Source organism: Panthera uncia, chromosome B4 (assembly GCF_023721935.1).
Source record: "Panthera uncia isolate 11264 chromosome B4, Puncia_PCG_1.0, whole genome shotgun sequence".
NCBI classification, from domain to species: Eukaryota; Metazoa; Chordata; class Mammalia; order Carnivora; family Felidae; genus Panthera; species Panthera uncia.
In genome coordinates, this window is record NC_064809.1 from 129,475,520 (window position 1) to 129,499,797 (window position 24,278).

The following is a 24,278-nucleotide window of genomic DNA, read 5'->3' on the forward strand; positions in this document are numbered from 1 at the left end:
TGCTCTCCGCTGCGGGGGAGGGGGCACCTGCACTGGGGTTGGACCGCAGAACTTTTTGAAAAATTTATTTTAGAGAGAGAGAGAGAGAGAGAGAGAGTGGGGGAGAGGGGCAGAGGGAGAGAGACTCTTAAGCAGGCTCCCCATGCTCAGCACGCAGCCCGACATGGGACTCAATCCCATGACCCTGGGATCATGACCTGAGCTGAGATCAAGAGTCAGAAGCTCAAGCGACTGAGCCACCCCTGCGGCCCCGGACTGGAGGGCTTGTGACCCGGAGCTCTAAGAACCATGGGAGATGGGGACAGGCCCCTTGGTGACAGAAGAGACTGGGAGACACCACCCGAGGCAGATCAGCAGCACACACGGCTCTCGGGTCCCCATTTATTAGAGCCTGTAAGCCTGCCCAGCAGCCCTCCTGCTACTCCTAGAGGTGTGGCCCTGAGGGCCTAGTGACTGGCTTCTCCAGAGCAAACAGCCCAGAGGCCCTCCTTGGGCCAAAGCAAAGGAAACAGACATGTTTTCTGGCAGACAGATGGCCCCCTCCTGCAGAAGTCAGCTGTGCTCTGAGTGCGTATCCTCCCCAGGGCTTCCAGCTCACCGTCTCCTTCCTAGCCACCCTGCCCTGGCTCTAGCCCCCAGGCTTCATTGTGCCAGGCCGGCGGCTTGGCAGGGTCCTGGGGCCAGCAGAGGCTGTGAGGTCAGAGGAGGAGACGGGCTGAGTGCCTTTCCCGCTGCGTTCTCCTGGGAGCCTAGCTGCCGAAGTATTCCTGCTGGAACTTCTGGAAGTCTTCCTCAGTGAACACGGTGCCCTCAGCCTTCTTCTTCTTCTTCGTCTTGGCCACAGGTCGGTCACAGGCCTTGCGGCCCCGGTTCTGGCGCACAATCTAGGAATGTGGGGGAGTCAAGATCCCTGGGTGGTGACTCTTGGCGCATGAGGGACTGCCCCTTGGAGCTGCACAGCCTGGTACAGCTGACCAAGTGCCTCGCTCTCAACCGGCTCTCACGCTGTCCTGGGAGGCGGGGCACACCACTTCCACTTACAGAGGAGCAAACTGGGGCCCACGAGGGAAACGGGGGAGTAAGGCCAGGCCCAGCCTCCCAGCAGCCCTGCTCTGCTCTCTGCCTTCCAGAGCGGGGGCCCAACCTCTGCTCCGCGCTCCGGGCAGGGACTCCCATGGCTCTCCCCGCCCAGGTTCCTCCCCACGGTCCACCCCTCTGACAAACCTGCTGGGTGACTGACTCAGCCACTGTGCTTCTTGCACTGGTCATAAACTTCAGGTTGACTCCGAGGTAGCTTTGACACTCTCGCTTCTGGAACTCAGCTGTGGAGGGCAGGCGGACAGGAATCGTTTCTGATGTACTCCCTTGGGGGCCTCCGGGTCCCCTCCTGATATCTCCTCCCCACCCCCTGTACCAGCCATACCAGAGGCCCTGTGTCCCCTCCCTAGGTTACTCCAACATCCGGGGCTCTCCACACAGATCCCACCGAAAGCCCCCCCCACTGGCTCCCAGATGCTCAAGTGACTTATTCAACAAGTAAGGCCCGAGCATTTACTGTGTATCAGACACTGTTCTAGGTGCAGGGCATACAGCAGAAAACAGAACTCCTGCCCTCGTGGAGCTTACGTTCCAGAGCAAAGAGACAGGGTACACAAGGTAAACGGTATTTTAGAGCGTGATACGCATCATGAAGAAAAACAGCACAGTAAAGACAAATGAGAAATGCCAAGGGTGGAGGACTGGGATTCTAAATAGGAGGGTCTCGGCAGGCCTCACTGAACTGACATTTTAGCAAATGCTGGAGGCAGAGTGTATGGACATCTGGCGAAGAGCATTCTAGGTAGAGGGAACAGGCCGCGCGAAGAACCCGAAGAAGTGTGGTCCATGTGTTTGGAGCACAGAAAATGGCTGGCGTGGGGAGCAGGACACGAAGCTGGAGAGGGGGCAGACCACGCGGGACCTCACTGGGCACCAAGTCTGATGGAAGCCACCAGAGGGTGTGGGGCAGAGGACAGACAGGTCTGACTTACATCACAGGATCACTCTGGCCACTGTGGCGAGAACAAGATTACTGGGTGTGGTGGTGGTGGGGAGGGAGGATGGACGTTAAGAGGTGGTTGAAATAACCCAGGCGAGAGATGACGCAGCTCACGCCAAGGTGGCCGTCACAGAGGTTCTTTAGCTCGGTCACTGAGGCTCGAGAGTCCCCTCATCATCAGTTATGTACAGTGACGGGTTGGGGGGACAAGGGCTGGGATAAATAAAGGAGGTGACCTCTGGCACCCTACACTCCTCTTTCACGCCAACATCGGTGGCGCTCAAACGCGGCTCACTTTCCTGCCTCCACTCTTTTGTTCATGCGGTTTCCTGCTTGGAATTCACAGCTCTGTCAACAATCACTTAAACATCTTTTATTTTTTAAAAAAAAAATTTTTTTAACGTTTTTATTTATTTTTGAGACAGAGAGAGACAGAGCATGAACAGGGGAGGGGCAGAGAGAGAGGGAGACACAGAATCTGAAACAGGCTCCAGGCTCTGAGCTGTCAGCACAGAGCCCGACGCAGGGCTCGAACTCACGGACCGTGAGATCATGACCTGAGCCGAAGTCGGACGCTTAACCGACCAAGCCACCCAGGCGCCCCTAAACATCTTTTATATACCAGGCCCCAGGGGTTCAAAGACACACTAGGAACTCACCAAGCCCTGCCACAGGTCAGAATACCCCACCATCCAGCCCACGCCCGTCGCTCCCCACGTCTGTTCGTCTCCTTAAGGGGAATCGTATCCCCCAGGATCCTCTACTACAAACTAGGCTCTGCTCTCGGTGTCTCCCTCTTCCTCCATCCTTGCAGCCAATTCACCACTGAAGCTCATCAATGCTCCCCCACCCCCCCCACAACTGTCTCTGCACCATCGCAGTTGCCCAGGCCACACTGCCTCCCTCTGAACCGAGTAGGGGAGAGCAAATCTCTGGAGACCCACTGCCTGGTTACTGCCCGTACCATCTGGACAGGTGTCTGTTTCTGCATCTGACCACTGGGGTAGCGACAGTACTGACCTCACAGGGTTGTGCAAGGAATCAAGCGAGCGAACGTTTATTTATACAGGGTTTAGAACAGCACCAGGCCCACAGAATATTAACTGTTTTGTTAGGCGCTCCCACCTCTGACCCTTGTTCACAATGTCATTACCAGGCTTCTTTCTTGAAAATTCTCAAAGCAACTAACTTCCTCCAAACTCCGCATGAGCGATTTTCTCTAGAGCACTCTAACCCCGCCTCGCTCTTACACTCTCCGGGAAGATGCGTTTCGTTCCTCTCCGTATTCCCAGGATCCCGCCCCGCGCCCGGCGCACACCAGGTGTTCCAGAAATGCCTGGCGAACCTTTCAAGCTCGGCCTCAAGCGCTCCCTTCTCCAGGGTGCCGCCCCCCTCCCGAGCTCACCAAGCGCCGACTTGGGCACCTTTCCCTTGGCCGAGTTCCGCAGTTTCTGGACTTGGGTAGCCTTCGCTTTCCGGGTCCGCTTCACCGAAGCCCCGCTCGGCTTGGCCTGGCCTGGCGCGGCCTGGGGGGCTGCAGGGGAAGAGGGAGAGGCATGCACCCGGGTCGGAGGGCGCGCAGGGTTTCCATCGCACCGGGGCCAAGCCTGGCTGGGATCGTTCCGTACCCTCGGGGATCCAGCCCGCTGCCCCCGCCGCCCCCGCCGCCCCCGCCGCCCCCGCCGCCCCTCCGCCCGCGCTGCACGGCCTCTGCCGGACCCTTCTCACCCTCTGGCGCCCCCAGCAGCTCTAGGCCCCGCCGCAGCAGGGCCGCCGACATGGCTACACTCAGCTCCGCCCACACGCTCACACTACTTCCGCCTTGGCCTCCCTGAGCTTCTCCGCGGAAACTCGGGCGAGAACAGAGGTTCCGGGGTGGGCGGGCGGAAGTGCCCGCCTGCCTTAGGACGCATGCGTTTGGGGTTGCCACTTTACTACTGAGAGGAAATAGGGGCGGGAACCGGAGGCGGGGCCGACCTGCAGAAGGACGCATTTGTTGTCCAATCCCAATCCAACCATCCCTTTGCGCACAAGGCCACGCCTCCTCCCAGAAGCCGTCCTAAACCAGCCCAGGCTGGTTGGTCCAGCCTCTCGCGTCCAGTAGCTCCGTGGTGGGTGAGGTCCGGGGCGGAGCGGAGTGTTCCGACTATATTTTTTCTGAAAAAGGAAAAGTGTGCAAGGGGAGTATTTTTCAGGTACTTCAACCAAAGCAGCGTATCTCCCAGGTCGAGTATGGCATGAAAAACTGTCTTCCATTAAGTCAGACGTTAAAAGACATTTGCAAAAATGCAAAACCGTATCAGTGTTTTCCCGCGATTTTGTTTTGCTTTGGAAAATACGACTGTTTTCCTTAGAAATATTTACTTAACATAAAGCAGTGAAAAAGAGGATCTCTGACAACGTCACTGGGCCAAGGGTCCCCCAAGTCCTTTTATTTATAACATGTAATGAGTTTGCTATTTTTTAAAAGAAAATTTACTAACTACTAAATTTTAAAAATTAAAAATTTCTCAGTTTTAGTTTCTAATATGATAACTGTCAATAGGTATTTACACATGGAAAAGCTGTTTGGGATCCTGATTTTTTTTTTTTTTTTTGTTTGAACAGCAGGCAAAAGTTTAATAAAGCATAAGACCAGAAAAGAATAGTAGGAAAGCTCTCTTTACAGAGAGGGGACGTTCGAAAGAGAATACCCCTGGGATCTTGAAATTGTTTAAGAGTGTTAAAGACTTCCTGAGACCAGGGTACCTGTGTGGCTCAGCCGGTTAAGCCTCCAACTCCTGGTTCATGGGATGGAACCTGGTTCGTGGGATCAAGCCGTGTGGGGCTCTGTGCTGAGAGCGTGGAGTCTGTTTGGGATTCTCTCTCCTCTGTGCCCCTCCTCTGGCTCACACACTCTCTCAAAATTAAAAAAAAAAAAAAAAGACTTTCGGAGACCAAAAGTTTGAGAACTTCTAGCCTAGACACTACTCTTCTTTTTTAATTTTTTAAATGTAATGTTTATTTATTTGAGAGAGAGAGAGTGAGCCGGGAAAAGGCAGAGAGAGGAGGAGACACAGAATTCGACGCAGGCTCCAGGCTCTGAGTGGTCAGCACAGAGCCTGATGTGGGGCTCGAACGCATGAATCATGACATCGTGACCTGAGCTGAAATTGGATGTTTAACCGACTGAGCCACCCAGGCGCCCCAAGATGTTACTCTTCTTACAGTGCCTTGTTCACAGCTCCATCTGGGGTGGCTGCGACTAGGTAGCTCCCTGGGTCCCTCTGGTTCAGCGTCAGCAGGTGAGCTGAGCAGCAGCGAGCCCAGCACCCCCGCTCAGACTCCACTGGCAGCACCCGTCATCCCCACACCGGCTCTCATCTCTCCTGGAGCAGTACCCCCACTGCCTTCCCCCTCCGAGGAGGAGGAGGAGGGGCTGAGGGCCCCGGTGTGGGACCTGGAGGAGAAACTGGAGACCCCGTGGTTGAAACAGGCGGAAGACAAGGCAAAGCTAAAAGAGCTGAAGACACATAAGATCCAGCTGGAGCAGGTGCAGGAATGGAAGAGCGAAATGCAGGAGCAGCAGGCGGTCCTCCAGGAGGCACGGAAGGAAGCCAAGGAGGCACGGGAGGCGAAGGGACGTTACTTCGATGAGCCGGCCGACCCTGCTGATGCCATCGAGGTGGCCACTCTGGACAAGGAGATGGCTGAAGAGCGGGCTGAGTCCCCGCAGCGGGAGGTGGAGGCATTGAAAGAACTTGTGGACGAGCTCAGCACGGACTTGGAGATCCTCAAGGCTGAGATTGAAGAGAAGGGCTCAGACGGGGCAGCGTCCAGTTACCAGCTCAAGCAGTTTGCGGGGCAGAACGCCCGCCTGAAGGGTGCCCTGGCGAGGGATCTTTCTTCCTCGGCGAAGCAGGAGCACGTGAAACTCCAGAAGCTCGTGGAAAAGAAGAACCAAGAGCTGGAAGCTGTGAGTCAACGGCGGGAGTGTCTGCAGGAGGAGCTGAGCCAGGCAGAGAGCACCAGCCATGAGCTCAGGGAGCACGCGGATGCTGCTCCGGGTGCTGAGGACGGGGTGGAGATGTTAACAGACCGGAACCTGAGTCTAGAAGAGAAAGCGCGAGAGTTGAGAGAGGCCGTGGGGGACTTGGAAGCGACGAATGAGATGATGCACGCGAGACAGAACCGGAGCTGCGGGGGCAGCTGGACGCGGTGGGCGCGGGTTCGGGAAGCCCAGGAGCGTGAAGAGGCAGCCCGGGAGTTACTGTTGCAAACCATCAAGAAGTACCGCCAGCTGACCGCCCACCTTCGGGACGCGAATCGGGAACCGACAAACCGGCAAGAAGCATCTGTGGGGAGGCAGCAGCAGCTGCGCCCGGGGACGTACTAGCCCAGTACCTGGCATGCAGAAGGCACTCAGTAAATGAGCGAATTTGGTTTGAGGGCCTTTCGTATGCCCTGTGCTGTTGCGTGGGGGATGGAGGTGACTTCGCTGGACCTTTCTGGATGCACCTCTCTGTCTAACCTCCATCAGCCAGTCCTGGAGGGAGAGAACATCTAAACGGATGTAAATGCCAGCAAACACTATGTCAAGGTGCTGTTCTAAGTGCTTTACCTTTAACTCATTTCCCTCCCACTGCCCACGACTGACTCTGTGGTAGGAGCAACTGTTTCCCCTGTTTTACAGGTGAGGAAACAGTGGCACAGAGAGGCCGCAGAAGCTGTCCAGGTCACACGTGTTGATGTCTGAGCTGGGAATCAAGATTCAGAGCCTGGCCTGAGTGTGTGCCACAACCCTGCACCAGCCACCCCGGGGGAGTAAGTGCTGTGGTGCTGGGGGCCGGGGGTGGATTTGGGGGGGTGGCTGACGAGCCCACAGGATCAAGAAGTCTCTGGAGAAGAGGAGCTATTCATGTGGGAGGGGAGAGTCCCCGGTAGGAGGACCCCTTAGGGTACATTCTCTGGGACAGGAGTGCCCCCAGAGGAGTGACCGGGGAAGGGTGGTCTAATTGACATCAGACTCCATGAATTTGCCTTAAGGACCGTGGGGGGTCATGGAGCCCAGTTGCACTGTCAGACAGGCTTTCTTTTCTGCTTCTAAAATAGGTAGATTGTTTTCTTATGTTTATGTTTATTGTCTGTTTCCCCACCTACGCCCCACAGTAAGCTCCACAAGGGCAGGAATCTTTGTTTTGTTCATGGTTATGGCTCTAGCTCCTGGAACATACAGTAAGCACTCCATAAATGAACGAATCAGATGGATGAGGGTTGAGTGTGGGATGCCTGTGGGAGGCTAGGTAGAGATGAGTAGATGATTGCGGGATGTGTGAATCTGTCTCTCAGGAGGGCAAAGAACCAAGCTCTGTCGTATTCCTTTCTTCCTCCCAATCTGGGACAGTCAGCACACGGTCCCCGGGGTGGAGGAGTTCTGTGTATTCCAATGTCCCAGCGAACAGGGGCGCTACAGGCCGGTGGTTTCCTATAGCGCCCTCGGTTCAGCGGGCTCTGGAGGGGCCAGACGGCCTCTTTGGCCACTAGGTGGCGCCGCAGGACAGCTTTCTTGCACCACGCGACTCCCGGCGATCCCGGCTGCTGCCGTCCAGGTTCGGGTTCGGGGTGGGAGTGTGGGGTCGGGGCATCCTTCGGCCTCAGCTGGTTCTTTGCAGCCAGGACCACATGGCTGCGGCTTCCTGCTGCCTCTGACTCGCGGCCTTCCGAGGCCAGGCTAGACACCCCTCGTGGGCCTGCTGAGGCCGCGGTCAGTTTGGAACGGGCCACCCCCCCCACCCCCCCCCCCGGTTGGGGGATGGGTAGGGGTTGGGGAGGATGAGACCTAGCTCCGAAAAGGGGTGTGTAAATGGCAGCAGGTGGGCTCTCACTGTTAGGAAGGCTGCAGTCACCCTAGGTAGTCCCTTAAAGGAGAGTGCCTCAGTTTCCTCATCTGTTAAATGGGGTTTAGCCCCTAATATGGTGGGAGTGAGGAGGAACTGGTAAATTAATACGGGTAAAACACCCAGAGCTGGGACTGGAGGTCAGCACCCAGCCACTGTTTGCAGGGGATATTACAGACATGCACTCCCATTCTGGGCGGGAAGGAGGTGCCCAGGAGGTTGCTGCCTTCCCGTGCCCGACCCTGTCTCCTTCCTCGCCTTCCTGGAACCAGCTTAACCCCACCAGGCCTCAGGGGGACCAAACGCTCAGAGGGAGGTAAGGTGTTCTGGAAGGTCACACGGCATTTCAAGAGCAGAAGCAGGACTAGAACCCAGGTCTCTGAATGCTGAGGAAGAGTGTGTGTGAGTATGTAGGAGTGTGAGTGTGTGCAAGTTTGAGTGTGTGTGTTGGGGGGCCCCTGGCATCTTGGGCTTTGCTTTTGCTTCTTTCTTTCCATCTTCCTTCAGGCTCTATGTGTCTCTGTCTCCTTGCCCTGGTCTCTGGTTCTCGTCTTTCTCTCTGTGCCCCCGCCCTCTCCGTCTCAAAGTCCTGTCTCTTTCCATCTCTTCCTCCGTTACCCCCCCCCCCCCGCCCAGCCCCCAAACTCCTGGCCTCTCTCCACCTTCAAATTGAAAACCCAAATGGAATTTCCAATTGCCTTTTCCGAGTGGTGATTGCCAGTCTCTGTGTGTCCAGCCCTCCCTTCTCTGTGCTGCCTGCCCAGAGTTGTTGCTGTCCCTCCTCTCACCTCTGCCTCCCGACTCCTGCCCTCGGTGGCTTTGAAGTGTGTTTACCTGAGAGCTCCAGAGAGAATCCATTTCTGCCCTGTCTGGTTTTCGGTTGATGTGTGAGGGGGCTGCTTTCAGCCTCTGGTCTCCTCTGTCCCTCTCAGAGTCTCTCGGGCTTTCTTTTCTAAAAGGTGATAGCTTTGTCTCATTCCCTCCTGACCACGCTGTCATCAGGCAGTCACTCCTCTTCAGTTTCCCAGATCAAGGGCAGAGCTTGGGGGAGGGGCGTCCCCAGGGGTCGGAGGCAGACACAGATGCTCCAGGTTCCACAGACTGGACTCACACGACTGTGTGCCTCCGAGCAAGCTACCTTCCTTCTCTGGGCCTGTTGCTTCCTCTGTGGATTGGGCTTTGAGAAGTATTGTCCAGCCCGCCTCCCAGGGCTGAGAGTGGGGAGGGCTTCAGAGCTTCCCGGTTCCTGGCTCCTGAGGTCTGGAGGGAGCTTGAGTTTGGGAGCCAGGCTGTGCAGATTCAAATTCTGGCTTTCCCACTCACTAGCTGTGTGACCTTGTGTAAGTCGCTTAACCTCTCTGTGCTTCGGTTTCGTCATCTGTGAATTGAATATAATAAGGGTCCCTACCTTGTAAGTACGGTTGCAGTGAGGACTGAGTGCAAAGAGCTTAGGAAGGAAAACTGGGCACAGAGTAAGTGCCATATGTTTGTAAATAAATGATGGCCCTAGGTGCCAGCAGGGTGCTTGTGGGACCTGTGCCCACATCTGTGTGTAGGGCCTGCACGTGTATGTAGCCACCCCACCTCTGTGCTCTTGTGATCAGCACAAGGGGAGGTTTGAAGCTACACAGAGTGATGCTCAAGAGCCTGGAGCCTGCAGGTCTGAGTTCAAATGCAACCTTTGTCACTTACCAGTGTGTGGCCTGAGGAGGCCACGTCACTTCTCTGAGCTTCGTGGGGTTTTTTGGGGGGACTGATGCTACCTCCCTCACAGGTCTGTTGAACCTAGCAGCCTGGCGGTGTGCAGACAGGGAGGAGGTGGTTCCTGGTGAGGGGCTGGGTGATGTTCACACATTCGTTTTACACTCTTAGCAAATGCCCCTTGAGGGCCTGTGTTTATGACCCCAAGGTTTTCAGGGTTCAGGGTGGTGGCCCAGATACAGGCCCCAGGGACAGCAGCCCCATCCCAGGGTCCAGGCAGAGGCAGAGTGGATTCTTTTCAGTGATTTGAAAATATGAAATTTTTGGCACGACTGATTTTAAGAACTTAGTAGGGGGGCGCCTGGGTGGCTCAGCCGGTTAAGCGTCTGACTTTGGCTCAGGTCACGACCTCGCGGTTTGTGGGTTCGAGCCCACGCGTCGAGCTCTGTGCTGACACCTCAGAGCCTGGAGCCTGCTGCGGACTCTGTGTCTCCCTCTCCCTCTGTCCCTCCCCTGCTCACACTCTGTCTCTCTCTCTCAAAAATAAATAATAAAACATTAAAAGGGAAAAAACAAAGTTACAGGGAGAGGAAGGGATGAGCTTGGAAGACTCAGGGGAGGACTTGGGTGGCTCTCACCAAGCCGACACCCCTCCCCTGGCCAACTTATACCCTGAGAACTCCCTAGCAGAGAGAGAGTCAGATGGTGGGGAGTCCCAGAGGCAGAATGAATGGAGCCCAGACTCATGGGACTTGGCTGTACCGTGAGACCTTGAGTAAGTCCCTGCTCTGCTGGGGGGCGGGGCTTAGGGTCCCCCTGTGCACAGTGGGTAAATAGTGGGAGGGAGTGTCGGGGCAGGGCTTGGGGGGTGGTTTCTGGCTCCCCAGGGAATGGGGAGGGTTTGGTCCTTTCCAGCCTCAGCTTTTTAATTCTAATTACATCTCCATTAAAATGCAAATTTCTAGGAAACACAGGATTGGAAGCCCTGTTGTCATGGCAACTGGAGACTGGGGGTGGGGAGGGGAACTGGTCTCCATCTCCAGATCCTTCCTGACCTAGCTGGTACCTGCCCGGAGGCCCCCCTCCTCTCCCTCTCAAACTCAGCATCTCACGCACAGCTTGAGGGTCTCCTATGCTGAGGCTAGGCCTTCATGGTAGAGGAGCTGGGTAACTGCATGAATCATTTCCCTTTCTTGGCCTCAGTTTCCCCATCTGTGAATTGGGTATACCATTATAGACTTCTCTTGCAGGGTGAATCCTGGGGATTGAGTAAATTACTGTGTAGGAGGACATCAGGGAAAGGGGTCTGCCCTCCGGATGCAGTTCCAGGGTACTTGATGAAGGTACTGGACCCCTCCCCGTGTGGCTCTAGGTGTGCCCTGCCCTGGAGTTCTAGCGTCTGCTCCGTCCGCGAACAAGGAGCCCAAAGATGGTGTGGGGTGACCTTCAAGTGCTGTCCAGGCTCAGTTCTTCAGGCTGATGCTGCCCTGATACTAATCCTGTAGCCATGTGACTTGATGCTGTTCTTTTCTTGCAAGGGAGACAGGATACCTAAACAGTGAGGGGTGTGTGTGGGTCTTTCTGCCCTGACTGAATCTGAAAATAAGGGACAATGAAGAAGGGAAGGAAAAAAGAGCTGGCAAAAGAAGCAGGAAGGGACGAATGTGTGGAAGAGGAAGGTGTTTCTCTTTTTGCCTCTGCTGCTAAGAAGCTCAGATCGCAGTGTGTGATTATTGCCTTGCTGCGATGTTATTTGTCACATTATCGTCTTATGCTGCTATATTATTCAACTGTAATAAGTGTTCGTTTTCACTTTCTAGTACGTTTAGCTCCTTTCCGTTCCCTAAATTATTTCTGATCTCTTATTGTACTTTTTAAGAAATCCTCTTTAGAAATAGCTGGGAATATAAATTATAAATGAACAATTATGACAGAGAGACAGAGAACGAGCATGGGTTGTTCTGCACAGCCTTTCAGTCCCTAACCCTCTGGGTGATTGCGGCCTTATGCTAAGTGCCAGGAGGGGAAGGCTGGGAGTGGTGAGGGGTCTGATGACTGAGTTTGAGGTCTTCGCACGAGGGTGGGGATAACCCGCCCCAGCAAGAACAAAGGTGGGGCTGAAGGGGATGATCTTGGCGGGGCCAGTTGTTGAACAACATGGTGGCTCAGCTCCCAGAAGAGGCCAGAGAAGGTGCATTAATTCTCTTACGGATCATGACAGGAGAGTGCCGTGTGTTTACACCATCTCCCCCGCTTCTGCCGTGGCTTCTCTTGCAATTAGGCAGGGCCAGTTCTGGCTGATGAAATGTTGGTGGAGGGGATGACGCCACTCTGGGCCTGGCTTGGCTCTCGAAGGCATCCCTTGCGGTCTCCAGCTCATTTTTCTTGCTCCCACCACCTTGGTACAGTGTGCTGTGGGTGGCAGGGCAATATCCAGTTGGACTATGGCACATATAAGCAATAAACTATCGTTCTGTTAAAGTTCTGAGATCGCGCAGGATCTATTTGTTATGGTAGCATGGTCTAGGATACGCTGACGAATACACCTCTTGGTTCCTCTCCTAAGAGTTCCCCCAGGACCTCCCAGGAGGTTGAGCTGAGGCTCTGGGATGACCTGTGTCTGTAAGGGGCGGGCATGGAAGCAGAATCAGGAAGAGGAGGCTTTGTCATGGCTTCAGGGTCCTGTGTCTGCTCCCTTGTGAAAACCCCAGTCGGTCCCTGAGGTCTAGGCTTAAAGAATGAAGAGGACCTTGGGGCCTGGGCCTTGGCCCCTCTACTTCCAAGGGCACGAGCTTGAGGCCTGTGGGTGTGCTGAGGCCTTGGCCAGGTTCCTGGGGCTTCGTCAACCACAGAGGAGGAAACCTGAGGGTCCCAAGATGACTTGTGGGGGGGGGGGCAGAGAGAAGAGCAAGGGTCAGAGGCTGGGGCTTTCTTCCCACCTCTGCTGTCCTTGCTGGCCGCCCAGGACAGTCAGCCCCTTTTAAGCCTCCTTTGCCAACCCAGAGAAAGCATGAGAATGTCCGAATCTGTTCAGCCCACACAGGTGGAGTTGAGGGTGCAGGGGGCCAGGGGCCAGGCAGGTGGTAGTCACTTCTCTGGATCTCAGCCCCTAACTGGTGTGTCCTGAGAGGCCACATCTGGGTGAGGAGCCCTGGACCAGGAGTCAGCATGCAGTCAGAGGGGGATGGCAGGATGTCAGAGGAGGAAGCAAAGTTAGAGACTGTACTCAAGACAGGCCAGGTTGGTCCATCCCACCCCAGCCGGTCCAGCCCAGCCAGTGCTCCCCAAGTCTTTGCCCTGTGCCTGCCCTGTGCTGGTCTTTAGAGACGCAGAGAAGCATTCCTCTGTCCCCACCATCAAGGAGTCTGGTGGGAAGCCTGGCCAACGGTGACCCCTGAGTTGGTGTGATGAGGGCTGGCAGGCAGGAGGAAGAGAGGAGGGGAAGGAGGAGGGCAGGACTGGCTACATCTTCGTGGAGCCCAGTGCAAAATAAAAATGAGGGGCCTCTCGTTCAGAAGTTATTAAGACAATAACAGCCAAGCAGTAAACCAAGCAATGCAGCCTTTCTGTGTGCGGGAGGGTTGGAGGGGGACTCTGTGTGACTGCACCAGTCACGCCCCGGTGATGCTGTCCTGCCAGACGGCATGGGGAGCCTTGGGCCTTCAGCTTGGCTGGACAACCCCCACCCCACCCCAGTTACCATGGTGGCTTCCAGCTCCGCCTGTGGGGCCACATGGTCTGCTTCAGAGCCAGCTGGGACTAGAGGCCAGAGACTTGCCCTTGCCTGTGCCTCAGTTTCCTCATCTGCAAAATGGACAGCATAACAGCACCCACCTTCAAGGATTGTTGTGGGGATTCTGTGGGCCGATGCTCTGGTTAGGTCTGGAGTCTTGGGCCTGGGGCAGTAATCACTCCACAGATGTAAGTTACAGCCACCACCCCTCCCCCTCCTTCCTTGCTGCTTTTCTCCACAGCACTTCGCACTTTCTGGCTACCGATTGTTTTACTTCTTATTCTTATTTGTCTTCTTAATCACAGTGTAGGGACTGCAGGGCTTCTATATACCCTGTTCTCACCTATAGCTGCAGAGCCTCCAATGGTTTCCGCCACTTAACAGGTACGAGCCGGATGTTTGTTGAATGAATGAGTGAATGTCAAACCATTTGTTTAGGTAAATAGTCATTACTGAGCACCCACTCCGTGCCAAAGATCTTCAGGGAATTCAGCCTGGGCGAGGTTTGAGGCACAAAGCGGAGCAGCAGGGTGGCAGTGTGTGTGAGAGGTCGGAAAGCCTGCAGGGGCATGTCGGGGAGCCGACTCAAGGTGGCCACAGACTCCAGGACAGGAAGAGGGACTGAAAGGCTCCGTCTCAGTTGTCTGGCTGTAACCTGTCCCGGGGAGCTTGCTCTTTAGTGGGAAGAGTGTTCCCTAGCAAGATAGCCCTCAGATTTGAGAAGTTCTCCCTGAAGCTGGGTTGTCTGCCAGATTCTGTGCTCGAGTTCACATCTCTGGAATTGCCCAGAGGGAGGCACAGCCTGGTCTGAGGACAGTGGACCTTGGCAGCCTCGCGCCAAGAAGGAGTCCTAGAACGGCGCCCCCCCCTCCCTTGATGGGGCGCTGGCAGGGTGGACACCAGCAGGAGATGTCCTAATGCATCCTGGCAGCTGGACTCAACTCCTTTCCTGAGCAACAGGCACGAGGAGGACTGACTGGTGAATCCACTCGCCGTGGTTGAGCCATCCGAGACTGTCTAGCTTCCCTGTGAGCTCAGAGCTCCCCAGGCTCTCCATGGCCTCCTGGGCACTTCCTCCTACTCTTGAATGTCCCACAGACCTCTCAGCCTCCACCTGTCCCAAATGGAGCTTGCTCTCCTCCCCCAAACCTGCTCCTTCTCCCCTTTCTTCTGTCTCACCCCAGCAGGAAACTGGGGTGCCATCCTCCCCTTTTCCTGTAACCTACATGAGAGGAGTCATCTGTCCTGTAGATTCAAACTTCGAAATCACTCTCAGACTCTCCCACCCCTCCACCCCCAGGACCACGCTCCCAGTCCTCCCCAACACCGCCTCCCCTCTGCCACCAGGCTCATCTCCTTCAGATGTGTCCCAGGTCCTAGCGGCAGGAGTTGCTGGGAGGCCCAGTTGGGGAGCAGACAGTGGAGGGTAGTTTTTCCTGCATAGCCGGTAGTCCACATGGGGCCTCCTCTGCCTGCCCCTGGGTTGGCAACAACCCTCCTTCCTCATACAGACCAATAGCGTGCTTGGAGCCCCATGGCTTCTGCACAGACAGGCTCACGGACCCCATCAGTCCTGGGAGTAGGGGGCTGGCCTGTGACTCCACCCTAGGTCTGGTCCCAGGATCACCCCTTTTTCTGACTCTGCCCTCCCTTCTCTGCCAGATGACCTCCTCCTGTGTCTCCCCAGGCCTGCTTGCTCCATTGCCTCCCACCTCTTCCCTGGTACTCCTTGGGGGAGGGAGCAGAATGTGGTGGTGAAGGGCATGACTCTGGAGCCAACTGCCTGGGTTCAGATCCTGGCCCCCTTCCCCCCTGTATGGGCTGTGTGAGCTTGGACAAGTTACTTAAACTCTCTGTGCCTTAGTTTCCTCATCATATGTGCTTTACGATAATGCCAACCCTGTATGTTGCTGTGAAGGTTAACTGAACACATTCTAAGTGCTTTATGAATGTAGCTATCATGTTTTTGGTGCCCGTTCATTTACAGAGTGCTTTTCCAGTTGGCATCTGGTCCTCACACTTAATCTGTGACACAGGTGTCAGACCCATTTGAGAAATATGGAAAATGGGATCCCTACTTACACAGTGCAGTGGAGAGGCTGGGACTTGGGGGTCAGACCTGGCTGTGAGTTCAAGCCATGTCATTTCCTCTGTGTTTTGGGTGGGGGGCTACTCTTTTCGACCCTGTTTCCTGACCTTTATTATTATTATTTTTTTAATATTTATTTTTGAGAGAGAGAGACGGACAGACAGACTGTGAGTGGGGGAGGGGCAGAGAGAGAGGGTGATGGAGAATCTGAAGCAGGCTCCAGGCTCGGAGCTGTCAGCATAGAGCCCAACATGGGGCTCGAACCCACGAACCGTGAGATTATGACCTGAGCCAAAATTGGACACTTAACTGACTGAGCCACCCGGGCACCCCATGTTTCCTGATCTTTAGATTCAGGGTTATAAGCCTTACTTTGCAGGATTTTGAGAACCTACTCCTTCCTCCCTGCATGACCTTTGGCCAGGTTACTTGTCTCTCAGTGCTTTAGTCTCTGCATCTGGAAAATGGGTCTAGAGCTGTTGGGAAAATGAAACAAGTTAATGTGTAAAGTGCTTAGAAGAGCACCTAGCATATAACAGAGACTCTGTGTTTGCTACTGGTACAATGATTATTATTCGTTGAGGAAATTTGCACATATGCAGAAGATTTCCCAAACATTTCCAGAAGTTTCATCCCTGGCGTGTCAGCATTCTTGGATTAGACACCCCCTAGGGTTCTTTGTCAGAGGTATGTGTGTGTGCATGCGTGCATGTGTGTGTGTGTGCGTGTGTGTGTGTGTGTGTGTGTGTGTGTGTTAGAGACCCCTATGGGGTTGGGGCTTGTGGGCAGGAGCTTTAAGCCAGACAGAGCACTATTGAGTCCTGGTCATCCCTCTTATCTACGTTGTGGCCTTGAGCAAGTCATTTCCTCTCCTTTGAACCTTTATTTCCTCTTTCGCAAAATGCAGAAGGTAAAACTTGAGCTTAAAGTTAAGTCAGATAAAGTGTCTGACAAGAAAAGACCCTCAAGAGATGATCGCAATAATTATGATACTCCAGTACATGGCAATCCAGAACCAACTCCCTGGCTCTGTGTATGAGGACTGTCTTTTAAAGTACCCGGGCAGGGGGCTTTCCCCCCTGCTCCTTGCTTCCTTTAGGGAAGTTGCCTGACCTCTGCCCAGCATACTGCTTGTCCTAAAGCCCAAGTGTGAAGGATTCTCTGCATGGAAAGTAGGGGGCACATACAGTCCCAAAGGAAAATGGGACCCTGGCTTCTCCTTCTTCTTTCTCTGAAACAGGAAAGGAAATCCTCCCTCCCTCTTGGGAATTACTGAACATTTCCTCAAGACTCCAGCTCAGATCTCCTCAGAGACTCAAATGAATTAAAGATGTAATTAAATTAGGAATTGTTCATTATTTGAAGGCTGGGATCCTCTAGGAGGTGGGGTGATGGAGGAGGGGAGGCGGGGCCATCTTTCTGCCAGGGCCCAAAGATTCTCTCCTGAGGGGTGTGTGTGGCCAAGGCGGGGCCTAGAGGCCCAGGAGAGAGAGCTGGCCTCTTCCCCCTTGTTCTGACTCAGAAGGAGTTCCCTACAGTCCCAGTAAACTTCAGGATGTCCCCTGTCTCTTTGGACAACCTAGCACAGAGGTCGTCTTTCAGCCTCAGGGTTCCTCTTCCTCTTTCAGCCTCAGTGTTCTCATCTGCAAAATGAAGCCAAGTGGGAAGGGAAGATTTTATTAAACTGTCTTTAAGGCTGCTTTAGGTAGTAAGTTTCTATCTAAGAAATTGGAGCCCTCTCCCTTTGAAGACCTGCACCACACTGCTTCCTCACAGAGTAATTGTGCAGTCCTCCCCACCAGTCCTAGGGTATTTAGCCAGAAATTTCTTAGGCTCAGCTCCCTCATATAGAAGGAAAGGGAACAAAGTAAATGGGTATGACAGTCTCTGGGGAGCTAGCTGCTGGGGATACTGCGATGAGTGTGATACTTCCTGCCCTGTAGTATCCAGTGGGGAGGCAGAGGAGTTGGGTCTACAAGGAGAAAGTGGGGGAAAGAAAGGCACTCCAGGTGGGGGGAAAGAGCATGTGCAAAGGCTTAGAGGCAGGAGACAGTGTTGGGATGGGGCAAGTGTAACTGGAACATTGGGGGTGGGGCAGGTGTGTGCCAGGGAACTAGGCTCCTTGCCTGGCATGTGATGGGGAGGGAGAGGGTTAGAGCTCTTCCATGTTCCCAGAGGAAAACAAAAATTTCAACATTGTCAGAAATGTGATGTAGCTGTGAGGAGTCCATGAAACGTCCAGGCACCTTGGGAAATGGAAGTCACAGCCGTTTGTTCTGACAGTGTGAAAACTCACAGCCTTTTCACTAAGACGGATAATGAAAACACAGGAAAACTAGAAATGCTTTGGTTCAACTCTGCTGAGGATGTGACTCCCAGCCTGCCCAGTTTCCGCCCTCTGGCCTGGATTCGTTTGTGCGTGTCAACACTTGCCCAGACTTGCAGACATCTCACTCTGCCTCGGTTCCTCGTTTTGTCAGCCATCTTCGCTTCCAGTGTTCTTGGTCACTGTGGTTATTTGAGAATGATGTCAAAGAAGAAATCGCTCTCCCTCCCTGAAAACCTCTGGCGGGGGCCACTTCTCTCACAGTCCCTTCTCCCCTTCCTGTCCACCATCACCTCCCCCTCCAACCCTACAGGGCAGCTGGGAGAAGTCTGGGTGGGAGTGGACACAATCCAGGCTGGGGGAGAGGAGATGGGAGGTTCAGCACCGCGGACAGCGACACATGACAGGCGCAGTAGGAGGTGACTCTTCCGGCTTTTGACGGGGCTGGGTGGGTGGCCTTGAATGCTGACTCAGAAGGTCGGGTGCAGGGAGCTAGGTTGGGGGGCTGATGTTGTCAGAGTAGCTCCCTTCGTGCCCAGAGATTATTTTTCCAAATGAACTCTCTCTCTCCTTTGTTCCCCAAAGCCTTGACCACCCTGTTCCCAGTCCTCCCCCAGCGCACACACCAGGTTCCATTTCTTCCTTGCCCTGCAGGTCTTGGGTGTGCTCTCCCTCCCTCCCTGCCCCACTCTCCTCCAGCCCCCAGCCTGCCTGTCCCTGGGCACTCAGCCCCACCACCCCAGGCCCTCACCCCTGACTCCTGGGGGAGTTTCTGGCCTGGCAGTCACAGGAGGATCTGGTGTGGCTCATCTACTGGCACACTGTGTGACCTTGGGCAAGTGTTCCCGCCCCTCCCACCTGACCTCCTGGCTTCAGAAAGGGGCTGTTTGGACCATGTCATTTCTGAGCTTGGAGTCAAACCCCATGGTCAGCTCTTGGCAGCCACTACCCTGGTGGGGAGAGCTGTAGGCAAGGGCAGGATGCAGGATGTGTGCTGGCTGCTGCAGGAGAACACAGACAGGACCAGGCTGGCTTGGGAGAGGGAGGGGGGGGCTCCAATGGTGTTTGTGTGTGTGCTGGGGAGGGGAGGCGAGGGCGGAGGGAGAAACGCAGAGGAGCTGCTGGACTAGAACAGAAGAACCCCTTAGCCTGTATATTTAGCTCATCGAGGTATATAAACAGAAACCTGGAGCGGACTCAATGCTCCCCCCCAAGCGTGAGTCATCAGTGCTGCTGCAGCTAAAGTTAGGCTCCAATCACAGGCTCTCTCCCCTCTCCCCTCTCCCCCTCCCCTCCCCCTCTCCCGGCCCTTCTCCCCCTCCCCTCTCCCCTCCCTTCCTCACTCCATCCCCTTACTGCCTCCTTATCTCCTTATCACTTCTTCCCACCTCTCCCCTCTCCCCTCCCACCTTTCTCCCTAAGTCTTTCCTGGATGCTCTAAACTCCATTTCTCCCTGATCTGCCCTTCCCCTTGTGTGCTCTCCCTCTTTTCCTTGATTTCCGCCCCCATTTGTATTCTTCTCCTCTTTCTTTTTCCTCTGTCTCTCTCACTCTTCAGTGTGTCCTTCCCTCTCCCTGAGTGCATTTGGGAAAAGGGTGTCTTTGAACTTGCACTTGTGTTTGTTTGAACCTAGCGATAACAACATGCATGTGTCTGTATGTACTTGAGAGGGGGTGTGCCTGTGTCTGTGTGAATTTGTGTCTTGGTGTGAGGGTGTATTTAACAAAAATGATATCTGTTTGGGTGTACGTGTGAGGGTGTCTGTGGTGTTTGTGAATCTGTGTGAATGTGTCATTTTGTGTCTGTGTGAGCGCATACATGGGAATGTGAGGACTGTGTGTCTGTGTCTCTCTGTGTTTCTTCTCTTTTGGGGGAAGGGCAGCTCTGTGCCCCAGAAGTAAATACTCTGGGTTAAGCAGTGGAGAACCCCTTCCTCAGTTTCCTCCGGGGGTTTGGCAGGCAGGGGGATCTCTGGCCCCTAGAGACTGCTAGCAAGGCAGCTGCAAGCTGCAGGCTATCTAGAGAGTGGACCCAAGCTTGGCTCTTGGGCCCTGCCGCTTTCTGCTGTGTGACCTTGGGCCGGTCTCTCGGTCTCTCTGGGCCATGCTTCTGCATCTGCCAGAGGAGCCTGATGACCCTGCTCACCTCGCGGGAGCGGGGGTGGGGGGGGGGGAGACAGGGAGCAAGGGAATTGTGTGCAGAGGTGCAGGTCGATGCTGGTGAGGACATGGTGGTCAGACCCAAGGCCTCTCTGTTAGGTGTATGCTTTCCTGCCTCAGTGGGGCTGGTGCTGCGTCTCCAACTGTGTATTTATAATTTATACTGATGTTCAGGCAGAACTGGAGGCTGGATACCCCCCAATGGGAGTGTTCCCCCATCTTAATTAGTGGATGTCCGCTCCCACCTTCAAGACACATCTTGAAAGCTGCTCTCTGCAGGAAGCCTCCCCAGAACTCTGCTGAGGTGTGGATTTGCCTCCTCCATTCCTCTGGGGGTCTAACACCCTCACCGTGGTCTGTGTCTCTGCCTTCAACATGGGGATTCCTGGAAAGAATACACAAGGGAATAGTGCATGTGTGAGTGTGTGCGCCCCGGGGACGGTGCAGGAGAGGAAGGATGAGAGATGGAGAGCAGGGGAGGAGCGAGGTGCCAAGAGCTTGGGCTGTTTTAGCCCAGGTTCTGCTCTCCCAGAATGGACAAGTGTCTGGGCCGTCAGCTGAGGCGGTGGGCCCAGACTTTGCATCAGGGACCAAGGAATGGGCTGAGAAAGCATCAGTCCTTTGGCCCCAGGGTGGGTGGGGACTGATGAACAGCACCGCTCCTGGTATGTTCTCTATCAGGGCAGCCAGGGTGATCTGCTCCTCTTCAGATGACCCAACATCCTCATTCTCCATCAGTCTCCCCTGCTTTATTTTTCTGGATTGATTGATCATCATCTGACGTCCTATGTATTTCATGTATTTATCTTACGTATTTTCTGACTCACCCACTCCAGTGTAAGCTCCATGAGGGCAAGGGCTTCATTTTATGTACTGCTGTACCCCCAGGGCCTAGAACTGTGCCTGACACACAGTTGGACACTCAGAAGGAGCTGCTGAAGAGACAAAGATGGCCTGTCATATCCTCCTATGTGATCATCATTCATTCATTCATTCGTTCGTTCGTTCATTCATTCTCTTAGCAGACCTCTGATACTTAACACTGTGCCCCACTCTTTGCCTGGCTCCCAGCCTGGCAGGGGCAGAACAGAGAGGTAGCCCATCAAGACTGGGTGGGAGTGGGGGACCCCTGACCCGGCCTAGTGTGATCCCAGAAGAGGAGATGTCTGAGCTGGGCTTGAGGATTCGGAGGCGCTCTTTAGGTGGAGACATTTGATTATGGCTCTTTCTACCACCCCCTGCCCCTTCCCTGCCCTAGGACTACTGCCAAACAGAGGGCAGGGCTGGGGATTATTCTCTAAAAGCCAGAGTTGGCGAAGGCACAGAGTAGGCCTCACAGCTGGGGAACTAGCTCTGTGGTCCTTCCTGGGGGTCTGGGAGGGGGTGGATTCCACTTTTAACAAAGATCAAACCCTGAAAGGGACTATAGCCCTGATGGTGGAATTTCAGGGCCTCTGGGAGGCTGAGGAGCACCCCCCCCCCCCCCCGCCCCTGGGCAAAGCCAGCCTGCTCCCTAAAATGCCACCAGGGGTCAGAAGGTTGTAGGGCAGGGGCCAAAGCCACCCTGGGCCGGCCTCTCCGGCCCAGAGCCAGCTCCCACCTGCACAACCCCCACTCATCTCTCCTTGATGGTGACATTGAAGGCGACTTCCTGAGGCTGGACTGCTGGGGCGCCTGCCTTTGTCCAGTCGAGGATAAAAGGAAGAGTTGCCTCCTCTATTATTCTTTCTCCAAGCAGCAGGAGCTGCAGAGAGGGAGAGGGCGTGAGAGCACACGCGCACGTGCATGTGTGAGAGCACACGCGCACAGAGCCTGAGGACAGGGAGCAGGACAAACAGACAGAAAGGGAGCCAGACACACCAGGAGACAGGGAGTCACAGAGAGGAGAAATGAGAGCGAGGAGGGGGACAGAGGAAGAGAGATGGAGACAGTCAGAGAAAGGGGAAGACAGAGAAACAGCCAAGGAGGAAGGGAGCTGCCAGGAGAACCAGGAAGAAGGAGAAAGACACCCACAGAGGTAGAGGGCAGGGATGCCCCCCAGCTGTGCTGATTTCTCTCCATTCCTCCCCTCCCTCACCCCTCCCTTAGGCTTCCTTCGCATCTCTGCCCCTGTCCTCTGTCTCCAGCTTCCACACCTCCCTGATCCGCCGTCTCTCCCTCTTGGTGCCTGTCTCATCCCCACTGCACCTTTTGCCTTCCCAGGCTGGGGAGTTTCTGGGAGCCAGGCTGGGGGAGATATCAGGCACCACCGTCCACCCAGGGAAGGACCAGAAACCAGGACCCTCCCTCCCTCCCTCCTTAAGCTTCCAGTCCTGCTCCTCTGCCCTCTGAAACATCCCTCAAAATCTGTCTCGTCCCTCCTGTGAGCAATACGGGCCAGGCTGGTGCAGGCCTCGGGGCCTCATCTTGCCCTCCGCATTCAGCTCACACAGCACCCAGCAGGGCCTCCCCAAATCCGACCTTGCCCCTCCCCACCCACACCTCCCTCAGCCTGGCATTCAGAGGCTGGGACTTCCTGTTGTTCCCACACAAGCCTTGCACCTTCATACCCCCAGGCCTTTGCTCCTGCTGTCACCCCTGCCTGGAATGACCTTCCTGCCATGCTTTGGCAGAAAAGCTCTTACCTGCGCACTCCCCAAGTCCCTCCAAGCCTTCACACAGTCAAGTTCACAAGGGCTACCGTGTGAAGCCTTCTCCCAGGAGCGATGGTTTCCTCTTCTACTCCACTTACCCTGGCTGTCTGAACATGGCTGTCCCCCACCGGGCTGGGTTTTGTCATCGCTGTATATCTAGCCCCTGGCACATAGTAGGTGGTCAATAAGTATCACTGAGTAACCACCCTGGGTAACCGATGGCATGCCGCATCGCCTCTCAGGACCTCAATTTCATCAGTAAGATGGATCTGGAAATGGAAATGACTGCTCAGACCACTGGCTTTCAAGAAGTGCACTCAGCAAATATTGCACACCTACTGCATGCCGGGTTGTGCCTGCCGGATGTTGTGAGGCAGGAAGGAGATGATGTGCCACTGGTCAAGCACCAGTCGGGTGTGAGGGGGGCTTCTGGTGCCTCTGTCTGGGGTTGGGTGTGGTCAGTTCCCTGCTGCTCCTCTGTCTGCCTTCGCGCTGGAATAAACCCACTGCCGCCACGTCCTCACCCTTGCTGGTTGTAGGCTGCTGCGGTATCGAGTCCTTTCCAGATGCACTCGGACTTGATTCTTCAAACCCCATCCAGAAGCTTCTAGGGTGTCAGTGGCCGCCTTTGGCTGAGAGTCAGGGACTTGCCGCCCGGCAGGAACCTGAGGATCCTGTAATCTGTCCCTTCTCCCTCTGTCTCCAGCCTCCTTCCTGGGCAGGTGGGAGAAGGACCTCTGTCTCTGTCTCTGTCTCACACACACACATACACACACGCTCACCCTGGCGTGGAATCCTGCTTCTGCCGCTCATTAGCTGCGTGACCCTGGATAATTTACTTAATTTCTCCGGATTTGCGTTCTTCCATCTATAAAGTGAGCTTCATGATACCTCTCACCCAGAGCTGTTGCCAGGGTTAAGTGGGCTAACGGAGTAAATGGGCACCTGTCAGTGGGGAGGAGGGGTCCCCCTGCTCCTTATCTAGGTAAAACGCCACAACCTCACCCTTCCTGCCTGGGCAGGAGTCCTGTGGCCACAGTGACCCCAGGGAGGGTGGGGGATGCTAGCATCCTCCTGGTCCTCTCTGGCTTTGACCTCCCGCCAGCTTAGTCCAGTTGGGGGATGGATTGGCTGGTCCCGGGCCCGGTCGTCCATGTCAGCTCTGACTTGACATCCACGCACCAGACATGCACTTGCACGAGGCCCGTGTGCATCTAGCTGACTTTCCAGGAGACTTGCAGAGGGAGGGGAACCGGTGCCACAGCCACACAAGCTACTCACATCGGGTCCTCCATGACTCTCTGGGGGTGCTCCCCCTCCACGTGACCCTGTCTCCTCCGTTTTGCTCTCCCTCTTTTTCTCTCCCTTCACGCTCCACACTTTCTCTCTGAAACTTCCTCTACTGATCCAGCCTCAACCCCTAGACTGGGCTTGGAGGGCACCTTGGCCTCTAGGAACCCATTCCTCTGCATCCTCTTGGCCCACCCTCCAAATCCCTCCCTGTGTCACCCACAGCATTTCCAGACCTTTCATCGCATAACATGCTCTGGCCCTGGCAGAGGCCTGGTACCCAGTAGATGCTTAATGAAGGCTTTCGGGATGTTGAAGTTCATTTTCGGCCGTTGGTTTTTTCCTATCACAGTGGGCTGCTCCTGGGGCCTGATTCTTAGGTGTTCAGGATGCTGTTTGGCGCTGAGAGCAGTCCCTTCCCATGCCCCAGGG

The 24,278-nt window shown here is 55.0% G+C and overlaps 1 protein-coding gene across 1 annotated transcript; it reads right to left on the minus strand.

Annotated features, from left to right (window-relative positions):
* Positions 1 to 340: 340 nt before the first annotated feature.
* RPS19BP1 (ribosomal protein S19 binding protein 1) lies at positions 341 to 3,941 on the minus strand. Its single transcript, XM_049626399.1, has 4 exons — positions 3,767 to 3,941; positions 3,444 to 3,572; positions 1,225 to 1,322; positions 341 to 884 (listed from the first exon to the last, which is right to left on the minus strand). Exons 1-4 carry the CDS (start codon positions 3,816 to 3,818, stop codon positions 750 to 752), a joined length of 414 nt encoding a protein of 137 aa, XP_049482356.1. The 5' UTR covers positions 3,819 to 3,941; the 3' UTR covers positions 341 to 749.
* Between the last annotated feature and the right edge of the window lie 20,337 nt (positions 3,942 to 24,278).

Bases quoted from the DNA above. Each gene is read 5' to 3' on its own strand.
- RPS19BP1 (XM_049626399.1), bottom strand. From the start codon at position 3,818: ATGTCGGCGGCCCTGCTGCGGCGGGGCCTAGAGCTGCTGGGGGCGCCA. The intron at 3,573-3,766 runs GTGAGAAGGGTC...CTTCCCCTGCAG, and splicing joins GCTGCTGGGGGCGCCAGAGG to CCCCCCAGGCCGCGCCAGGC. The intron at 1,323-3,443 runs GTGAGCTCGGGA...TGCCCTCCACAG, and splicing joins GGTGCCCAAGTCGGCGCTTG to CTGAGTTCCAGAAGCGAGAG.